The 20,215-nt window shown below is 40.4% G+C and overlaps 1 protein-coding gene across 1 annotated transcript; it reads left to right on the top strand.

The window, feature by feature from the left end:
• Positions 1-10,905: 10,905 nt before the first annotated feature.
• On the top strand, positions 10,906-15,311 carry dclre1b (DNA cross-link repair 1B). The gene is made up of 5 exons (XM_084918175.1): positions 10,906-11,114; positions 11,301-11,584; positions 12,323-12,488; positions 12,612-12,794; positions 13,381-15,311. The coding sequence occupies exons 2-5, from the start codon at positions 11,387-11,389 to the stop codon at positions 14,592-14,594; spliced, it is 1,761 nt and encodes a 586-aa protein (XP_084774301.1). The 5' UTR covers positions 10,906-11,114; positions 11,301-11,386; the 3' UTR covers positions 14,595-15,311.
• Positions 15,312-20,215: the final 4,904 nt, after the last annotated feature.

The following is a 20,215-nucleotide window of genomic DNA, read 5'->3' as shown; positions in this document are numbered from 1 at the left end:
GAGGAGGCCCCGGGGCAGACCCAGGACACGCTGGAGAGATTATATCTCTCGGCTGGCCTGGGAACGCCTTGGTGTTCCCCCGGATAAGCTGGAGGAGGTGGCTGGGGAGAGGGAGGTCTGGGCTTCTCTGCTTAGGCTGCTGCCCCCGCGACCCGGCCACGGATAAAGCGGATGAAGATGGATGGATGGATACAGTCCTCATGGGTGCTCTTTTTGTGACATTAATTGCACAAGTCCTCTATAATGAATCAAATGTTGGGAGGGCTGTTATGGGAGTTGGGGAGCTTCGTATTGTATCCTCTTGGATCTGCGTGCTGCTCTCCCGTTCCTAATGCCTTTCAGTTAACCATTAGAGATACAATGAGGATCAATTTGACTGAAACAGGTTAAGAGGGTGAAGACCTGTGGGATTTCTGCTCTACATCTGCACACTTGACAAAAAGGTTATCAGGGCACATTTGAAAATGTTTCCTTCAGTCTGAATGATCTCTTCCTGAAAAGCTTATGACTCATGTTTTCACACAGCTGTCAGATTCTGCCTGTCCGCACGATAAGTGACTCAGAGAAATTTCAAACAATGCACCAACAGTCAATAACATGGAGATAAGGCTAACAGCTTTTTAAAAGTGCTGAGTTTTCATGCTGTAATTTTTTCCCCTTGGCTTTTCCCTCCCTGTTTAGTCGGCTTATCGTTTCCAGCAGATGACCGAGCACATCTCTCAGTGTACTAAAAGCTGCTGCTGATTTGTAAAGAATATCACTGGCATGAGTTGTTTCGGTGATGTAATTCATCCTGGTTACAACAGATAATAAAGACTCCCAGCTATACTGAACAGGATAATTAAAGGCTACAGCTTGGGAGGAAAATTGTTCAGGTAGTTTAGTTTTAATGGGGAAGAAATACTCTGCTGCTGCCTTTAAAATTAGCTTCACAATCACACTGAATTTAAATATCTAGACGAACTGAGTGTAAATTTAGGAGCTTTTGGTTCTTCTAAAATCAATCTAATGGGCAGGAGAAGTGTGTTAAAATAAGAGGAAAGTAATCCAACTTCTTGATCCTGAGCTGTTATCAGGTCCCTGCACAGATTTTGCCTTTTCCTGTCGGAGCTCTGGACATCAGGTCCCCAGAGCCCAAGCCTGAGAAGATACTAAATATATCTTGTGCCAGTGTCTGAATCTCATTTTAAATTAATTCACTTCAACAGAGTTCTTAGTCGTGCAGCACTCTGCCAAACTCACTCTGCCAACTGGGCTTCATAAAATGGTAATGAGAACGGTGCTGTCTGCTGACAATGAAATAGATGCAGCAACACAGATGCACTGGCTGTGGCTCCAGATTGGCTGTTTATTCCACAGCATTGAAAATATATTTATTATAGCCCGACCTTGTCTCACTGCATCAGTGTCTACAATACAAAAAAACCCATTGACTCTGAAATGAGCATCTTCTTAGACTGACACCGGCACAATGGTCTGGCAAATAATAGAGCTTTATGTCTTACTTCTCCTGTGATTACTTCTGAAAATGGTTCATATTTGACAGGAGCGAAATCGCAGCTGCAAATCAATCTGTCATAACTTCTCTGGTGGGGGTAATAGTGCTTTAAAAACTCAAGAGCAAATGCTCTGTTAACTCTGAGCTTAGAGTGCACTGCCTGCTATTTCTGTAATCTAGCTGCTCTTTGCTGAAGTCCCAAGCGAACAGCAAACATCTTTTGTTAACAGTTGGAGCCCTGTGCAAGACTTAAACTCAAAAGCAACTACTGAAGGTATTAATATAGCACCATCTATACACAGGATAAAACTCAGGGGACCATACAACTGATACAGTGTGTTTATCTAGAACATCAGCTGACAAGGCAAATGGAGAGGGGTGAATGCAGATCCAAGCCTTTTCCACCTCTGTATGGAAATCTGACATTCTGTCTTTGGAGAAAGATGCTAAAAATTACATTTAGTGACAGCCAGGATGCTAGCACTTGAGCTGAGATATTAAAGGACACGAGCAGTATTTCGTAACAACCACATCTGACCAGATTCCAGGAAACATAAACAGCTGTAATCGCTGATTTCAAAACTCATATTCATAATCGAGCCTGTGATTTCTTGGCTTTAAATTGGTCACTTGTGATGACAAACCCACAAAGAATTATTGTTCTGCTATGAAGGCGTTGCTGTTCTCTCATGCCTCTTTTCCACCAATGGGAGTGTAGTGCAGAACCATTCTGACTTTGGTGCCTGCAGAGAACCAGACCCTGTTAGGTATATGTCAAGATTGGTGGTTTCAGAGGCATCATCTGTGGCAGCCCCTCTGATAGTCACTGATGTCAGTGCTTGGTCCTTTGTGCTGCTCTGTTGATTCCAGCTTTTTGGCACCACTGCCAGTTTGTGTGTGTGTGTGTGTGTGTGTGTGTGTGTGTGTGTGTGTGTGTGTGTGTGTGTGTGTGTGTGTGTGTGTGTGTGTGCGCGTGTGTGTATCAGAACAATAAACGCACCATTTCAGCTACAATGTTGATCAAAAATCTGCATGTGATGTGTTTATGAAACAAACATTTAAAAGCTATTTATTAATTTGACAATTTCATGAATGTTTAAAAATATGTTGAAAAGTATGTCGTCTTTTAATTGTTTGCTTTGATGATTTTGGTGACTTTATAACTTGCAGCTTTCTGTTTTCCAGTTCCTGCTTCTTTTCCACATTTTAAATTTTCTGCTTTTGTGATGTTATCTCTATGTTTCTTTCATCTTTATAATCATCCTATTCTTACAGTTTGTGTCTTTTATGTAACTCTAAATTGAATAGGGTTGTAACCCTCACATATATGCCTTTTGTCAGTTCTAAACTCTGACGTAGTCTTGCAAAACACCGGTTTCCTATCTTGATGATTAAATGCTCTGAAGATGCAATGTGAGTGTGTGTGATTTCAGCTTCTTTTTAACCCATGCTCTCTGCTGTCATGCTATCAAACCGCTCATTGTTGCAATGCCTCTGTGGATTTAACATTACTTTCAACCTTTGAAGTCTGTTAAAGCAGACAAGTGTTGAAGACAATGAAGACAAATGAAGACTTGCTGTTAAGCCTCATTATTGTAAACCACTCTGCTGCGTAGATTTGCAGCCGTGGGCATTCAGACTTCAGAGGGAATGTCTGCAGTTGTCTTAATCATGTTGGGAACAGCAATTTATCTCATGTTTGACTCATATTGGTAGTTTTAGTTCATGTGAATGGCAAGCTGTCTCACCAGCTCATTTGATTCACAGCCTACTGCAATCCAATGCAACAGACCTGTAATACTTTTACGGCTCATAATCAAGTTTTGCTGTCTGAAAGTAGTAAATACAGCTCCTCAGTTATTTGGCTCTGTGGTGTCGTGTTGAACTGCATTACATTTAAAGACATTTTTATTGTTTCGTCCAGCCCTGTTTATGGATGAGGAGGACAGAACAGTAGACGGGCGTTGCACACCAGCTGAGAATTAAATGCGGTGGTATGTGGCATTGGTCAGTGCCAGTAAACGTTTATTAAAATTGGAAACACTTTTCAATGCAGTGCGGTCCAAGAGACAGCACCACTAAGAAGAGCTTTAAAATGCCCATAGAGTTGAATGACCACATCTCTCCAGAGTCATAGGAGACTGAACATAAAATTTCCACTCCATACAGAGCATGTTTTTTACCAGTATACAAAATAAATTATGTAATTCTGTAGGTTGAGGTTAACAGGATGAATTCTGTTATGATTAAGTGGGTACATGGGAATCTGCAGTCTACTCTAATTTATTTTCCCTGCCCTGAATATGCCGAGGTCACACGAAGACTTCTTTGTATGATCTTTGAAACTGTTGTATCAGCTCTCTCAGTGCTCTACCGCCGTAGCACTTAGATTCACCTTACTTTGCAGTGACTATAATTGATGCTGAGTAGGCCATCCTTAAGAATTACATATTAGCATCTGGTTGGTTCATGGGCAGAAGATAAGAGAGCGTTTGTAATTTTGTCGCCTCTCTAAGGTGGAAGCACTCTAGGATGTTTACCTGGGCTTTTTCTCCCCCATGTGCTCACATCTGCCTGTTTTAAAATCACCGGCAAATAAATTCGATGTTAAAACATGTTCTCACTCCCCTTCAGTTTTTGTAGACTTTGGATTATTATATATTTGGCTTGACTTTTTTTTTTATCCTGAAAATCCATACTAAGGATTTTATGATGAAAATTCACTATTAAGTGCTCGAAAAAAAATACAAACGTTTTCTGACCCTTAAAACACTTCATAGAAGTCCACAGCTGGATTGTCTAAGACAGGGGTGTCAAACTCAAATACACAGTGGGCCAAAATTCAAAACTGGTACAAAGTCGCGGGCTAACATTAATATTTATTGAAAAAAAAAATCTTCCTCTAGATATAAGAATGAATCTTTTCTTATGGACTCAAACAAGTTTTGCTGAAAAACTGAATATGGAACAAGCAAAGCTTAATACTAAACAATATATATATTAGCTGTATAATACCAGTAGGCCAGCTCTAATAGTAATTTGGTATGGCTTCGCGGGCCAAATGTAATTAGGCTGCGGGCCAAATTTGGCCCGCGGGCCAGAGTTTGACACCTATGGTCTAAGAGATCATGCTATGACTTTGAAAAGTGAATGCAAAGGGGGCTGTTAACATCCTACTTTAGGTTTCTCAGATGTTCTTTGGCGTTTAAATATGGGCACTGCCTGGGTTACTCAAAAACGTGTCCTGTAGCCCCTCCTGTTTTTGACACCTGGTTGACTGACACTCATATTGCATGAAGTGTGAGCAGTTTTTCTTGAAGAATCATCTATATTTACCCATCTCTCAGTTTTGATCTGTGTTTCTGTCTCTGGCAATGAAAAGAACTTTGATAACCTCGTGCTGTTATTATTATCAGAAGGGTTGCCTGTTTTTTGCCAGACATCATGGTAGGAGCATTACACCAAATAGCTTACATGTTGCTGGTCTATAAAAGAACTGATTGATGGTCATCCTTCTAGCAGGGTCCCCCGTCTCTCAGGGAATCTTCTGGACTCGGTCACCTCGCAGAGTCATAATTGGTCGGCTTTTCAGTTTGGCTGCATCTTAGAAAGAACTGCACAAATTGAAAACTAAAACTGCACAAGAAGTACACATAGATGAGTATTTTTTCATTGCATTTATGAAGCTGTGCATGATCAAGCAATCAAAGTGATTGACTGACCGATTCTATCCACAAGCAATATTTGAATATAATCCAATGTCTTGCACACAAAAAAAAGGTGTATGTCGCATGATTATGCATCATAAAACTGTGTCAATCTGTTTTTGTATATATTTGACACACAAAAAGCACAGCTTTCATCTTATCAAGTAAAGTTACCACCATCATGATGAAGTATACTGTGCTACATATTGGGATGTCAGAATATCAAGTGAACTGCCATCTAAAAACATTGAGAAGAAAATTGAAGCCTGATAACAAAAACAAAAGGTTGCTGTTGAAAACACAACAAAGGCATCTGAGAGAGAAGAAAAAGGCACAAACGGAAGCATCCTGGGATAAAACGACCGGGAGATATGCCACAAAAGTTTCTTTTATGTCAGCCCAACTGGAGCCGCATAAGTAATATCGACCATTTTCTGTTGCTCTGTGCAAATCCACAATTTTCTAAATGATAACAAGAGCATAACAGAAGTGGGTTAGCCAGAAAGCCAGCTAAGGTAAACTAAAGGAATGATTCTGTCTTTTTTTTCTTTTTGTGCTGAAAAATCTGCCATCGTTTTAGTTTTTCCTCATTAATTTCATATCACTGAAAAAACATCCTTTTATCCACTAAGCCAAAATAAACTGTGGCATTAATGTGGTGACAACTGATAAAACATTTATAGCTTGAGTTTGCAATTTAATTTTGATTTTCAAATCGAACGCCTCGCTGAGACACAGCACACCAAGCCCCCAGTTCTCTTTTTCTGTCTTCCTGTGCAAACTCCCTCAGCTGCCTAATCCACTGGGGGACAAAAGACTTAAACTGCTATCAAAATAAGTGGTTCTGATCTCATATTTGAAATTTACTGACTCTGCATTTAAGCGATTGCAGACAAAGGTCAAGCTCATCGTTTTTGTGGCAGGATGGATACGGGGCTATGAGTCTCTAGAGCCTGATAGGCCTTGTGAAAAATGAAGCTTCACATGACTTTACAGTTGATTCTTTCCGTAAAATGCATTTTTATGGATTTTATGAGCAATGAAAATGATGGTGTCCCTGCTTTTATACAGCAAATTGATATTGCAGACTCAGTGTATTGATTGTCTTCTGATTGTCCCATGAGAGTACTGCAACTATTTCATTTACTGCAAATCAATCTGTAGTTGCAAAGTGCATGGGGCTATCTACTAGACTGGTTGTTTCGTCAATTAGTGGATATAATGTGACAGGTAATGAGGAGTAGTTACTCACAGCCTTATAGACTGAAACACTGGCTCCTGGATTTTTACCAACCTGGTGTTTTTCCTCTCTCAGTAAACTGTATACTAAGCTCCTGTCACAGGGATACTCACATCAACTTAACACACTTGACTGAGCTTCAGGCCCACTGTGATTTTGTGTGTGTGTGTGTGTGTGTGTGTGTGTGTGTGTGTGTGTGTGTGTGTGTGTGTGTGTGTGTGTGTGTGTGTGTATGCGCGTGTATGCGCGTGCACGCTCTGGTGCCTCATTACCAGCAGGGTAAAGTATTGTTCTGACGTTTGCATGCTTTACCAGCCTGACTGTAGTAATAGGTATAAACAAGGTTAACCCCATTTTCTGCAGCTGCTCAGTGCCAGTTCCTCTGAAGTTTCTCTAAGCAAATAACCAACAAAACACCCCAGTTCTGCAGGCACAAACACAACAATCACAACAGAGTACTTCTTCTGTCTATTCCCATTGGACAGAATTACTGCAAACATTGCTCAGTGCTGGATGAACAGTAAATTCAGCCCTTTCTGTGCTATACTGTGCCATACATGCATTATGCACATGGGAAGTACTTTGCTAAATCACGAGCAAACGCACCATTTGTCTTGCACATTGATTCACTAAAGTATATGGCAGCCCTGTGATTGAAGTTTCTTTGGGGCCTTTTTGATCAATTATTTATCATGTCTTTTATTATGGTTTGGTGTGCAGGGCACCACTGGCAAAGAAAAGCCCATCTTTAGAGCTGAGACATCTGTGAAGAATAAAAGTAAAGTTACATTCATGTCCATTAAACTAATTCAAAATGATGGTCTCTGAACTCACCTTTCTCTGAAGCTGCTCACTTTAAATCCGGTTTCTTGTGCTTGTGTACGATTGTTTTTTCCCTTGCGAGTAAATTATGCTTTTACTGCCAATCTGCTTCACACCCATCATTTGATGCATAAGCCATTTCAGTAAATTACCTACAATAATAGTTCTCCAACGCAGGAAGGAAAAGAGCTTCCAAAAAGAAAATCCCTTTTTTTCTTGATATCCACAGGACAATTTAACCTAAACAGGAAATCTATGAAATCTTGTCCCAATTTACATGAGAGGCATAATAGTAGAGAGTCAACAGCGCTGACTTGGAAGCAATTGAAAATCTGTCATCTCAGCAGCAAGCCAGTCATGCGGAACATGTTACATGCTATGTATATAAATCAGATTCCTGAATGATCACACTCGTCTTCATCCTGTGGAGAAAAATTATGTGTTTGTTGGCAGTGTATTTTTGAGGAGCTGACAGTCAGTTGTCAGTGTTAGTCTTCCTGTGGGACAACAAGAGGATCTCTCTATCAAACAAACCTGTCTGCTTCTGCAGAAATTGTGCCAAATCTTTAAACTCTCATTTTAACATTCAATATTTTGCTTATTGCTCAGTGCGTGAACACTTGATGTGCTGGTAGTAAGGAGAAATAGCCTATTACACGCAACATTACACAAATTCAGTACAGCACAAAGAAGGAACTGCAGTGTCAGTGTAGTAAACAATGCTTGACTCATCTCACCACCATCTTAAACCGCTCTCAAGTATTTAGTCGGGTGCATGTGGGGGCTGTGCACAATAAAATCTGTCTAAAAGCACGTTGGCGTTACAGCATGTTTCTTGTGCATTTTTCAAACGGCTCGTATTCTTATTCTTTCTTTGGCCCCCGTATCTGTTTGTTCCCTTTTCAGGGGAAAAAAAATGCTGTTTTGATTAAATGCTAGTATGGCTGACATATTGACCATGTCCCAGCTTCTCCTGATAGACAATTAATGAGGGTTTTCAGCCCTGCAGCTTGCATGTTACCTATATTAATCCTCACTGCTGAGGATTTTTTCATATCCCTGCATCATATAAAAAGAAATTTTAAAACACTTGGAGCTCTCTGGGATGAAAATTAGAGTCATTTTTCTCTCTGTATGCAGCATTGCAATGACAGTAAGCTACGAATCATGGCTGTGCATTATGCGGCCCTAAAACTGCACCCTTAGCTGGTCCGTGGGTGATTTCCACCATGCTGACTACATGCCACACCTCTCAGCTCACTCCTGTCCAATAAACTGAACTTATCAATTCACATGAGGGGAGAAACAATCGTGCTTTTGTGGTGCAGCTTCTCCACCTCTATAGGTGTTATACAGCAGTGTGGATAAGAAGGTAGTGCTCAACACACAGGGTAAAGAGGACTAGACAGCAATCATGCTACTGTACTGTGGTATCATGACACTGTTTTTATAACACAATAAGAGCATAAAAGGTGTGACCCTTGAAACCCCATTGAGGATGAAGGAATGGCAGAGGCTGAAGCAGAGAAAATGAAACAAAGAGCGCAGAGACTGGAGGAGGGAGAAGGTGAGAGATAAACAGAGAAAGACAGATGGAATAAGTGAGAGAGGCTGCCAAAATGAGGATATGTGTCCTCACCAGCTTCTTCTAGCCTGCAACTTGTTCTTAGCCCCCGAGGGACATTTTTAGCTCATCACACATGTCTGTAAATATCTCTGCAGCAGGGAGAGTGTGTGTGCAGCACCACTGCATCATCCCAGAAGGGAAAGAGACATAAGCCGCCATCGCCACTGAGTCTGACTGTACAAATTTGTTGACTCAGATGAATGGGGGTAATAAAAATAGATCACACTGGTCTTTATTCCTGTGGGGATGGTTATATATTTAGGAAAAAAAACTAGAGAATTAAGAGAAAAACTTTTATGGGACCACCGAATCTCATTTAATCATCGTTGTCATTGCCAAAAAACATCACATTGGTTTACATCTTTTTATCTCTATTAATTTAAGTAACATTTTCCTAAGTAGCATTTGCTAGAGAGGAATAAAGGATATGGGGACATTTTCACACTGAAATTAGTGCAAGAGAATGTGTTAGATATAAAGCATTCCTTTTAAAAACAGCAGTGGCAGATCGCAGACTGTGCAGCCATCTGCTTATGAAGCATCACTGGTACTGTCTGACAGCACTTTTGTTTTTTTTTGTTTGTTTGTTTTTTTCTTCTTCTTGCAGAACACCATGACAGGAAAGACAGCTCCTGCTGACCTCAGCAACCTTTGGCTTGATACATGTAAACAGCTGCTGATTTTAATCTTTTCCCTGCACTGACATTCCTATAATATTTGAAGAATCACAACAAGGCACGGTGGTTTTGTGCATGCGCGGTTCTAGCGTTATTTAAGGAATTTAATTATGTGCGTTGCTGATTGAGAAAGAATATACTAAATAATAATGAAGTGCGTTACTGTTTATTTATGCACAGCTGCATAATTATACTTAGAATATCTATGAGAAATATTTGTCCTGTTATCAATATTTTACTTGTCTCTCGACACTGTTTTAACACTGCAGCTGGAGGTGTGAACGTAGAGCAGCATTACCCCCAAAATAAACACATCTATTGCACATCAGGGACAAAATCTTTATTAGTTACAGTTTCCCGCTGTGGAACCATCACAAAGATGTGAAGTGAATAGTAACAGGGGTTCCACTGAATCCTTGCAGAGTGGGCGCATGCGTGCGCCGGTATGCATTTGGGGGCGATATAATTAACTGTAAAGCAGCATGTGATTAATGCGCTCCTGTATGGAAAGAGAACTCATGCCGCGTGATAAGAGAGGAATGCGCAGCAGTCCCAGGTATTATCCTGAAAAGTGAACAGCGTGCAAAGGAAAAGGGTGGAGAGGTGCGGGGGGTGGGGCGCTACAGTGGATTCCTATCATCACCATAGCAATGACCCCATTTAGTAGTACCCCCTTCTCAATGTATATAACAAATAATGCATATTGGGATGATGCTTTTTATGAGTGTTACATATATATAGTCATATATTAGATACAGTAAGTAAGTCTCGAAGGTTTCAGAGGGGAATCAATCCATCATCCAAACACCAAAGTCTTCAGTATATCTCTCTCTTTTTTTTCCTTTTTTTCCCCGCTAGAATTGTTTAAAGCTTTAATATATTTAGGAAATAATCAAGCGCTCTTCTCTATCAATTTATAATCTCGTAAAATATGAGAAACACAATAAATGCTCTGCAAAGTTGCCATGAAGCGACTGTTTCCGCTCTATTGGCGCCATCTTGTGGATACTACAACAGTTTACTTACTTTGTGTATTTCTGGTAGCCTCCTGTATTGAATATATATTTTTTAGGGATTTACAAATACAGTTTTAAAAATGGATATTGTTGAAATTGATTTGCTACATCCTTGGTTTCTTCCTATAAAAAGGAATTTCATTATTTTTCCTTTCCACTGTCGCCAAGTGCTGCTCTGAGGGGACCATTCGATGAGGTTTTTAGTGTTTGCCTTACATCATAAAGCATATTGAGGTGACTGCTATTGCTGGGGGGGGGTTCTAGTCTTTTTTATATGGATCCAGCCGAGTGCCGCCTTTTGGTGGCAGTATTGTAGATAAGCAGCATGACCGCTACAATAAAGAAAACAAAGAAGAAGAAGGAAAAGGAGGCGTTGAGCGTTAAATTGAAAACAGAAATGGCGGGGCTGATCAGCTGCTGTTAGCACCACAACTGTGAAAATGTAACGACCGGCCAGCTGTTTAAGGTGCTCAAGGTTGGGCTGAAGATTTTCTGAACCTAAAATCAGAGGTCAATACGAAAAAAAAGTATGTAGCCTTTAGTAACGAGTGTTAAATTTGTATTTAGCGATTCCGTTAGCCAGAAGCCAGTGAAGGGTTTTGTTTTTTTGTTTATGTCAACACGCTGTTGTGTTTCTGCTGACATTTTAATACGCAGTTTGCTCTGTGACAACCTTAACTGTCCGTCAAACTCCCAACTATTACTTTAATTAGTCTCTAACAGCTGGCCACAGCCGAAAAACTCGTGACATCTATCGACTGACCACACAGCTGGATGACCTCAAGCGGTGGCAATAACAATGCCCGCAAACGGGAAAGTCATTCCCCACACGCCGCTGGCCGTGGACTTCTGGCATGTGCGGAAGTGTCCGGGTACCCGGCTGTTTTTTCTGTCCCACATGCACAGCGACCACACGACAGGTTTGACGTCCACGTGGAGCAATCGCCCCATCTACTGCTCACCTACAACCGCCACTTTGTTGAAACTCAAGCTGCAGGTAAGCGAGGGTGTAGTCATTAAAAATCAAGAAACAAATGCATGTTTGAGTGTAGAAGCAGTGCTGCACGGAATCTACAACGTTTAATTATTGAATTAGAGCTCGTTAGAACTATTGGCTACACCTGGGCCAAACACACCGGAGGTACAGCACAGGTATAATTAATGATTATCCAGCTACATGATTTTCTATAGCCAAGAAGCTGGAGTTTTGGTCATGAAATATCTGGAACACAAAGAACGGTAACAAATGTGTTTGGCTACAGTAGAGCCCGACACAGAAACAGAAGCAGCGGGTAAAATGGCAGATGTTCTGTACCAAGGACACTTTGACAGATGAAGTGTCAAACCCTCAACCCTGCAGTGGACAGCTATAGAAAACATTAAGTGAGCGGCAGTTCTCTGGGCAAAAATGCCTTGCTGATGTCAGAGGAGACTGGCCAGACTGTTTCACACTCATAGGAGGCAACAGTAACTCACATAAACATTCAATACTGCCAGGTTATAAACACAAGCATGTCTGATCTGAGTGCACAACATGTCAACCCTATACAAAATATACAATAACAGTGGTGTGTTATTTCTATAGTTTCCAAACTTTGATCTTTTATCAGCCTTAAACGTGTTTCAGACTAAATCTGACCGTAATCTGGAGTAGCAGATATTCTATTGCACCAAAGTCTTTTATAAGGTTTTGATGTTTCTTGGTTTTCCTCTGAATGTTTCCATGTCTGCTTAGGTGAAAGAACAGTGGATCCATCCTTTAGAAGTGGGTGAGCCATACCTACTCCCACTGGATGATATTGGCAAGGAGAGGCTCACGGTGACACTGATAGATGCCAACCACTGTCCAGGGGCTGTCATGTTTCTATTCGAAGGCTACTTTGGCTCCATTCTATACACTGGTCTGTTTCTCTGAAGCTTCTCAGACATAGAAAAATGCAATTTCTCAAGTTGTGTCCTGTTGGATTTAATTTCTCAAGTTTTTGGTATCACGTAAATTAACATTCCGCGCCGATTTATTTCAGGCGACTTTAGATACACTCCTTCAATGCTGCGTGAGCCATGCTTAAGGACCTACGCCACTATAGATGTGCTGTACCTGGACAACACTAACTGTGACCCCAACCGTACCCTGCCATCAAGACAGCGAGCCACTCAACAGATTAAGGAGATTATTCGCAGCCACCCCAGCCACAATGTTATCATAGGTCAGTTTAAACAGCTTGCTGCAGCCCTGTCAGTTACGGTATTGTGACTGTGCATGAATGGCTTTTTTTGTATTTTTTTTATTGGGTGTATATGCTGACAAAGATTAATAGGAATTAGTGCTGTCAGCGTTAATCTTGTTAATACGACGTTAACACCACAACCGCATTAACGCGGCAAATCCCCGTTAGAGAGTTAACACACGTGCAGCCCTCGCCGGGGCCGAACCGTGTTGACTCTCTAACGGGGATTCGCCGCGTTAATGCAGTTGTGGTGTTAACGTCGTATTAACAAGATTAACGTACATGTAAAATTAACAAAAACAGCAATATCAGTATCAATGTTGGGACTGAAACGAAGAATTTTATTTATTTGTTTTTTGTAGCTGTGCGATATTTTGAACACAAAGCTCTTCCTCAGATTTCTGATAAACATTGTCTCACTTTCAAAGCTATTAATTCACACCCTCAGCTTAGAAGGTGATGATTTGTCATTCCTGTGTTCACAGCTTGTTCCTGCTGATTCTCAGTAGCTAAAAAAAGGTCAGTTATTGCAGGTCTAAAGTTTTCTTGTTATTCCATCTTGCAGGCCTTTATTCCTTAGGTAAAGAGTCCCTGCTATTGGAGCTGGCGATGGAATTTAAAACCTGGATTGAGGTGAGCTTTGAGAGAATGGAGACCCTTAAAGCTCTGGAGCTGCCTGATGTCTTCACTACTGAGCCAGGGGCCGGCCGTATCAGAGCTGTGGACCAGTCAGAGATTTGTGCCTCTGCTTTGCACCAGTGGAACAAAGAACAACCAACTTTGGCCATCTTGCCCACCAGCAGGCCCCTGATCTCTTTCCACCCTTATGTCCATGTAGTACCCTATTCAGATCACTCCTCCTACCAAGAGCTGGAGGATTTTGTCTCAGCACTTAAACCTACCTGCCTTATACCCATTGTAGGAAAATGTGTACCTGGAAGTCTTTCTGCCTTACTCCCTCACAAAAAACGGCATGAAATCCTGGTACCAGAGTCAGTCCGACACTACATGTCGAGAGAGCCAGAGAGGCAACTCTGCTCATCAGCATACACTAGCCTTCGCCGCAAACACTTCCATCCTCTTGTTCCTAAAGGAGTGGTATTTGAGTCTCCTGTAAGGGGATCTGGGAAGTCATGTGAAGAAGCCTGGGAGGCAGAGTGTGTGGAGCAGGATGGATCTGGGGAAGAGACAGAAACAGAAAGTAGTGAAAAGGACTCTGACTGTATTCTCCTGGACCTGAGCAAAGAGCTCACCCCCAGCAGAAATGGAAGAGGGGCTGGAGATGTGTGGAACCTCAACATCGTCCAGACAGTCAGAGAAGAAAGAGCGAGGGAAGGGTCAACGCCACTGAGCGAAATTGCACCGAGCCGCTTCTCTCCAGTGGAGATTCTGGCAAACACCAATGCCTGCTTGCAGCCCAGTGTGACCACAACGTTGTCTTTAGAAACAAGTGCCAAAATAATCAATAACCAGCACAGTGAGTGTGAGAACAACCACACATTGCCAATTGAGAATACCATGAGTCAGCACTGCGGGATTGATCAGAACGACAGCGTGACATTATTTCAGAACAGCCCTGATAATGATTCCTGTGCTTCATCCAGCCCACTGGCTTTGCTGAGCTATGCGTATATAGAGGAGCTTGAAAACAGACTGTTAAAGAACCTCCCCTTCTCAGAGGAGGACTTTAAGAGCTGCGGCCTCCTGCAGAAAAGTTTTGTGCAGCAGTTTACCCCTTCACCTTTACAGTATTCAAAAGACAATGACCTCTCAGACTGATTTTTGTTTGTGGTGATTTTGAGGTTGAAGTTTTTGCCTTCTTTTAGAGGCCTTTTTGTATTTTTGTGTCGTCATAAGCACTTTAAAGCAGTTATCCTACTTGTTCCTGCGCTTTAAGTCCTTGTGCTATTTCTATTTTTTCTTTTTTTTTGTTGTTGTTGGTGTGGCCTGGACTTTATTGGTTATTGAGCAGGAACAGTTAAGTGATGGTTTTTGTTTTTTGTTTCTTTAAGCTTTGCCCTCACGTTTGCATTTTTCTGTGTAAGATCGACAGAAAATGATTATTTCTCATTTGGAAGACGTTTTATCCGTTTGTTGGTCGGGAAAACTAATCAGTGACTTTTTGTATGGACAAAGCTGAGGCACATTCTCAGTATTATGTGTTGGTCGTTTTCACACTTTGGGTGTACGTGCTTCAGCTATACCAAACTATGGGGATACGTGTTAAGAAACCGCACTGCACCATGGGCCACTTTTGAGAATAGTGATGATTCTCAGTTTCTCTGTAAACACCACTGTTTATAGTTTAGTTTCACTCCTGTGTCCTTGTTTGTATATTAAGATATCAGCCACATGTTATTGCTTACTGAGCACTTTTTGTTCCTTTTTTTTTTTTGTATGCATCCCAATTTGGTTTAATTATTGCTCGTGGATACCACTGATGCTGCGTGATGTAACTTAACATCCATGTGAATAAACATTTTTTCTAAATGTGAACATGTGTTAGTTACTGTTTTGTTTTTTTTAATGTTTTTGGTAGCACAAGCAAATCTTTATTCAATCTGTACAGTTTGTGGATTTTGCTGGGAAAATTAGTTTTAAGTCTCAGGATTAGAATTACATGTGAGAGAATTTGATACCAGATTCATTTTTTTATTTAAGCGTCTGTTTTATGTTTAATTTAACATCCTATCAGGTGACATAAGGAGTCCATTTTCACCCCAACACTTTAGAAAATGATCAACTCAATTAACAAAGCAAGTTAGCAGCACTATTTGCAACACTAAACAAGCTGTGTACGTTATAGTCCCCTCCTGTGACCGTTTAACAGCCCACTCTGACAGTGAAGCAATCTTTAAGAGAACAGAAATGATGAATCTCTTGAGCTTAAATAGTAAATATAATGTGGTTTGTGTTTTAGGCAGAAACTTTGAACCATAAAGGCTTAAAAGGCTTTCTCTGGTTCAAAATTTGGCTGTACCCTGCACCGTGTGTTTTCTGAACATACGTTGTGATGTTAAAGGTCAAATCTGATTCTGATCAATCAGCCTGCCTGAGTGATAAGCGAACAGTAACATTTTAGCAATACAAAAGCTGTGAAAAAGCAACACAAGGTTCAATAAAATGTCATCTTTGTGGACCAAAATGTCCTGCCAGAATAATCAGTTCTCACTCCAAACCTTCGGTCTGTTACCTGTTTCACGGTTGCCTGCTCTGACTTCCTGTTTGTTTTTTGCTGTAAAATATTGAAAGATGTAATACCCCTTACATAACCAGCCCTGTTCAAGCTCAATAGGATTTGATTACCAGCAAAACAATACTCACCCTGTACTTAAGTGTATTTAAAGCGTAGGCTTATTGCCTTTTTATTGTGAGATAAAATTAATTTTGGCTGTAATTTATTAAAAACAAATACAGAGTAGTTTATCATATGCACAATGTCTTGATGCATGGTCAATCATCCAGGTAAATAAATTCCAAATCCCTGGATCTCTCCAGCTGATCCAGGAGAGAAGGACAACCGCTGCCTAAGCAAAAACCCTTAGTGATCCCTCATGTGACAGGAGTATCGGGACAGTTGAGGCGCATTTTTTCTAAACGCAGCGTCTCCATAGTTTTTAAACCCTAAAACACTCTGCACCAAAAACTGGTCCACCCCAAAGATCGGGTCCCCTGACGCAAACGGAGTAATGTAGCGTACGCTGTTAAGTGCCAGGAGGATTTCCATGAGTTATACAAAGGGGAAACCAAACAACCTCTGGCGAAGCGGATGGCACAACACAGAAGAGCTAACTTGTCAGTGATTGTTTGATCAGTGGTCATGACAATTTGCATACTAATGATTGAAGAACTGGCCTCACAGCTCACTGTTCATTCAGTGGGCTAGTTTGTCATTATGCAATGAACGGTTTATACGGCACCTGCAGTGCGCTGAGACTGAAGAAGTCACTTGCATGGGTGACAAAACATTTCTCCCACTGAAAACACTACATCCACATGAACAGAATCAACCTTTGGGGCTCATGCAAAAAAAAAAACATGTATTAAAACCACATGTTTGATAAAGGAAAGCATTTATCTTTAGAGAGATTGTTTTCTTGTGAAATAAAGCCAAAGGAACTCCAGTTATGGATGTAACTACATCGGGGGGGAAACAAATTTATTAGATTTTTTTGTGAATGTCATAATTTCCTCCTCACTTAATTTTTGCTAATAAAGCCATAAATAATACTAATAAAATATTTACACAAGATCTATTTCTGTTGATTCAACATAATTTTTGTCATCTGTTGTCATACATAAATCTGTTTGTTAATATCAAAATTATTTAAAGTTGTTATTCCCTGAGCACACGTTAATTTGCACTTTTTAAGATAACTTACTACACAAACTGTAGCACAAAGATTTTCAGCATTATGTGTAAATGTAGGCTAAATATTCCCCAGCTGTTTCTTGCTGCAGTGCTCTTATTCTTCCCTAAGATGGCAGTAGTTTGTTAAAAAAAAAAAAACAGCTGTTTTTACTTTATGTCTTGCCTGTCATTTAAATGTGGTTTGAAGGTTTTTTAATTTATATATTAAAATGAATAGAATTGTGTTTTTGAACAAAATCCCAATTTTCACTCTCTGTTTTATATTAATGAGCATTAAGTTTGATAGTCACAAAAAATATTTGACTGCAGTTGGCATTCAGACCATTTCTCTAAAAAATACCAGATTCCTGCAGCGCTCTTATTGTGAAAGCCAAATCTTGACTAGTTTCAGTCCTTTCCATGTTCATACAGAGAAGCTTGCACACTGCACTGACTGCAGAGAAGGACTAGATGTCCTTCCTTTTAAGTACCAAACACAATGGTGTCTTGGAGGCCTATCTGTTTTTTTTTGTTTTTTGTTTTTTTCTCTATAACACAGGGAGGGCATCGACTAAAGAAACTTCAGCTGAACCAAAATCCACTCTCCAAGAGGCTGGTTTGTGTTAAACTGAAACCACAGTAATATTTACATGACCGCATATAAAACTGCCAAAGAACACAGAAAAGGAACGAAAACTCAAAAAGTGGGATGCAGTGTTCTTGAAACTCTGCAGCACAGCACAATGAGCAGTGCAATAGCTCAAAAAAAAAGTGCATCCTATCCAGCTATATCAACATTTCTTTTTTCTTGTTGTTGTTGGCTGTGACACTAACACGTCCCATTAGGCTGGACTTTGAAAAAAAAGTGCCTTATGAAATGTCGTCTCTGTGTGAAGTTCAGAAATCTCTGAGGTGTCACACTGCGACATCGTAAAGTCACCATCAGCGCGTTGTCAGGCTGACATGAGCAGCCAACAGGAGTCTCCTCATGTGCTCAAAAAGGATGAATGACCAGCTCCTGCATGGTGTTTAGCAGCATGTGTGGAGGAGGGAGGGCCACTCGGGCCTTACTGTGTGCAGATAGATGTTTATTACGACCACTAGCTGATTGTGCACATCCTTTATTTAAGTAAAAGTATTAATACAGCAGTATAAAAGTTCTCTCCACTTGGATTACTATCATATTTAAAGGTCCTGTACTCTGTGACTTTAAAGGGACAGTTCACCCCAAAAAGCTAAATTTGCATGTCTTTCCTCTAAATGTTTACATTGTTTTGCAGTAAGTTTCCCTGTTTTGGCAACATCAGCTGCAGAAATGTTTGTAACCTAGTCACAAGGGGTCACAAAACAGTGCACTCCCAGTGCCCTTTCTTATTCAAGATAAATGAGGGAGGCTATTTCAGGAGGGGCATCTGGCATAAAAACTGATGATCTACTGTGATACCCTACCCTTAAAAGGAGGAGCCAAAAGCAGAATGCGTGCCCTCTCTTCAATGCAATGAACTAGATGCCATTTGCTCAAAGAACCAAAAAGTTACAATTTTTAACAATAATCTAAAAGAAAAAAAAGTCATCTTGTGAATATTTTCAGGTATGAAAATGCATCACATGCAGTTAACTAACATTACCGCTCAGCCAAGTGGGATGCCATTGACGTTTGCCTCCTGTCAATCTGTCAAAGTTTTGTTTCCTTCTAAAGTGATAAGGGCGGACAGCGTACTTTCCTGCATGAAGCTGCTCACAACCATGTTGGTGGATGTATTTGTTTTAATAACCAAATGGATTTTTGGAAACTCACATCAAAATAATCTAGATGGGAAAACAGCACTGCGGGGCAGAGGAAAACATATAAATTTAACTTGGTGTTGCGCTGCCAATTTAATACTATTTTTTAAAGCCCAGACTCTACATATTTCCCACAGAATTTTGCATTTAATCATTTTGTTTGACAAAAAATATTTCTCCAGTTACTACTGCACCTCTAACCAGTGGCTTGCTGTGTTAAAAGGCACCGTGTGTTCCTCCTATACTGGTGTAAAATCTGTTTATGTAAAACCTGACATTTTTCACTTTAGTGTAGTATCTTTTGTTTGGTTTCAAATTCAGTGTGGCAACGTGTTAAGAAAGAAGAACAAAGATTGCAGCTATTCAAATGCTTACACTCTGGGCTGTTCTGCATCATTAGGTTATCATAATTGTTTTCAACACGGCAACTAATCTGGTTATTTTTTTTACATACGATAATCTCCTGGTTGATTTCAAAATAAACTGATTTGTTAGTTTAAAAAAAATCAGAATTATATGTCAAAATCAAAATAATCATTTAAATTTTTAATGTCTTCATGTCACAGTACTCACATCAGTTTAATTTAATAAAGAGGTATAATAATTCTTTTCTGTCGAGGTATATGATCAACCTTAAATTCATAGTGTGGGACAGTAGTTAAGTAAATGTACACAGAGGTTACAGCTCACCATCAGTGCTGGCTACACCGCTGACAGAGGAGGAACACAGCACCACTGAATGAGTTGCTCCATTTTCTGTGGATAACCAGGATGCAACCTGCCCCGTGGGGACTCCCAGAAATTCAGAGAGAAACACATTGTTTTGTCGAGCTCTTATAGTGCCTTGGCTTGTAGCCATTTGCAGTCTTTCATGGCAGTAAGGGGGGCAGAGTTGTGTCCTCCTAAGATTGGTTGAAATGCAATCAGGACAAGACAACACAAGATGCTCAATTTGCATTAAGATTTCTGCTAATTTAATGTGAACCTGTTTTTTTCTCACTTGCAGCACCAATGCTATTTCAAGACTGTGCGCTGGTATTATCAAAATAGAAAAAAAAAACATGTTTGTGACTAAAATCCTAACAATAATTTGGGCCAGGAAGAAGAAGGGAGCAGGGTTTTTTGTCTTTATTTTTAACTTTTTTTTACACTGTGAATCTGAACCTCTGGCAGTGAGGCCAGGAAATGAAAGGAAATGGAGTGTCACGTACCCCCACAAACATCGCAGCAGGGCATTAGAGCTAAAGTAATGGATTCCTCACAC

The sequence above is a fragment of the Perissodus microlepis genome, chromosome 20 (assembly GCF_051167445.1).
Source record: "Perissodus microlepis isolate ML-2025 ecotype Zambia chromosome 20, ASM5116744v1, whole genome shotgun sequence".
Lineage (NCBI taxonomy): Eukaryota > Metazoa > Chordata > Actinopteri > Cichliformes > Cichlidae > Perissodus > Perissodus microlepis.
The sequence above is the reverse complement of the archived record's forward strand: the minus strand, read 5'-3'. Positions and strand labels throughout refer to the sequence as shown.

Coding starts and splice junctions, on each gene's coding strand:
- dclre1b (XM_084918175.1), top strand. CDS start 11,387: ATGCCCGCAAACGGGAAAGTCATTCCCCACACGCCGCTGGCCGTGGAC. Junction 11,585..12,322: donor TGTTGAAACTCAAGCTGCAG/GTAAGCGAGGGT, acceptor ATGTCTGCTTAG/GTGAAAGAACAGTGGATCCA. Junction 12,489..12,611: donor TGGCTCCATTCTATACACTG/GTCTGTTTCTCT, acceptor GATTTATTTCAG/GCGACTTTAGATACACTCCT.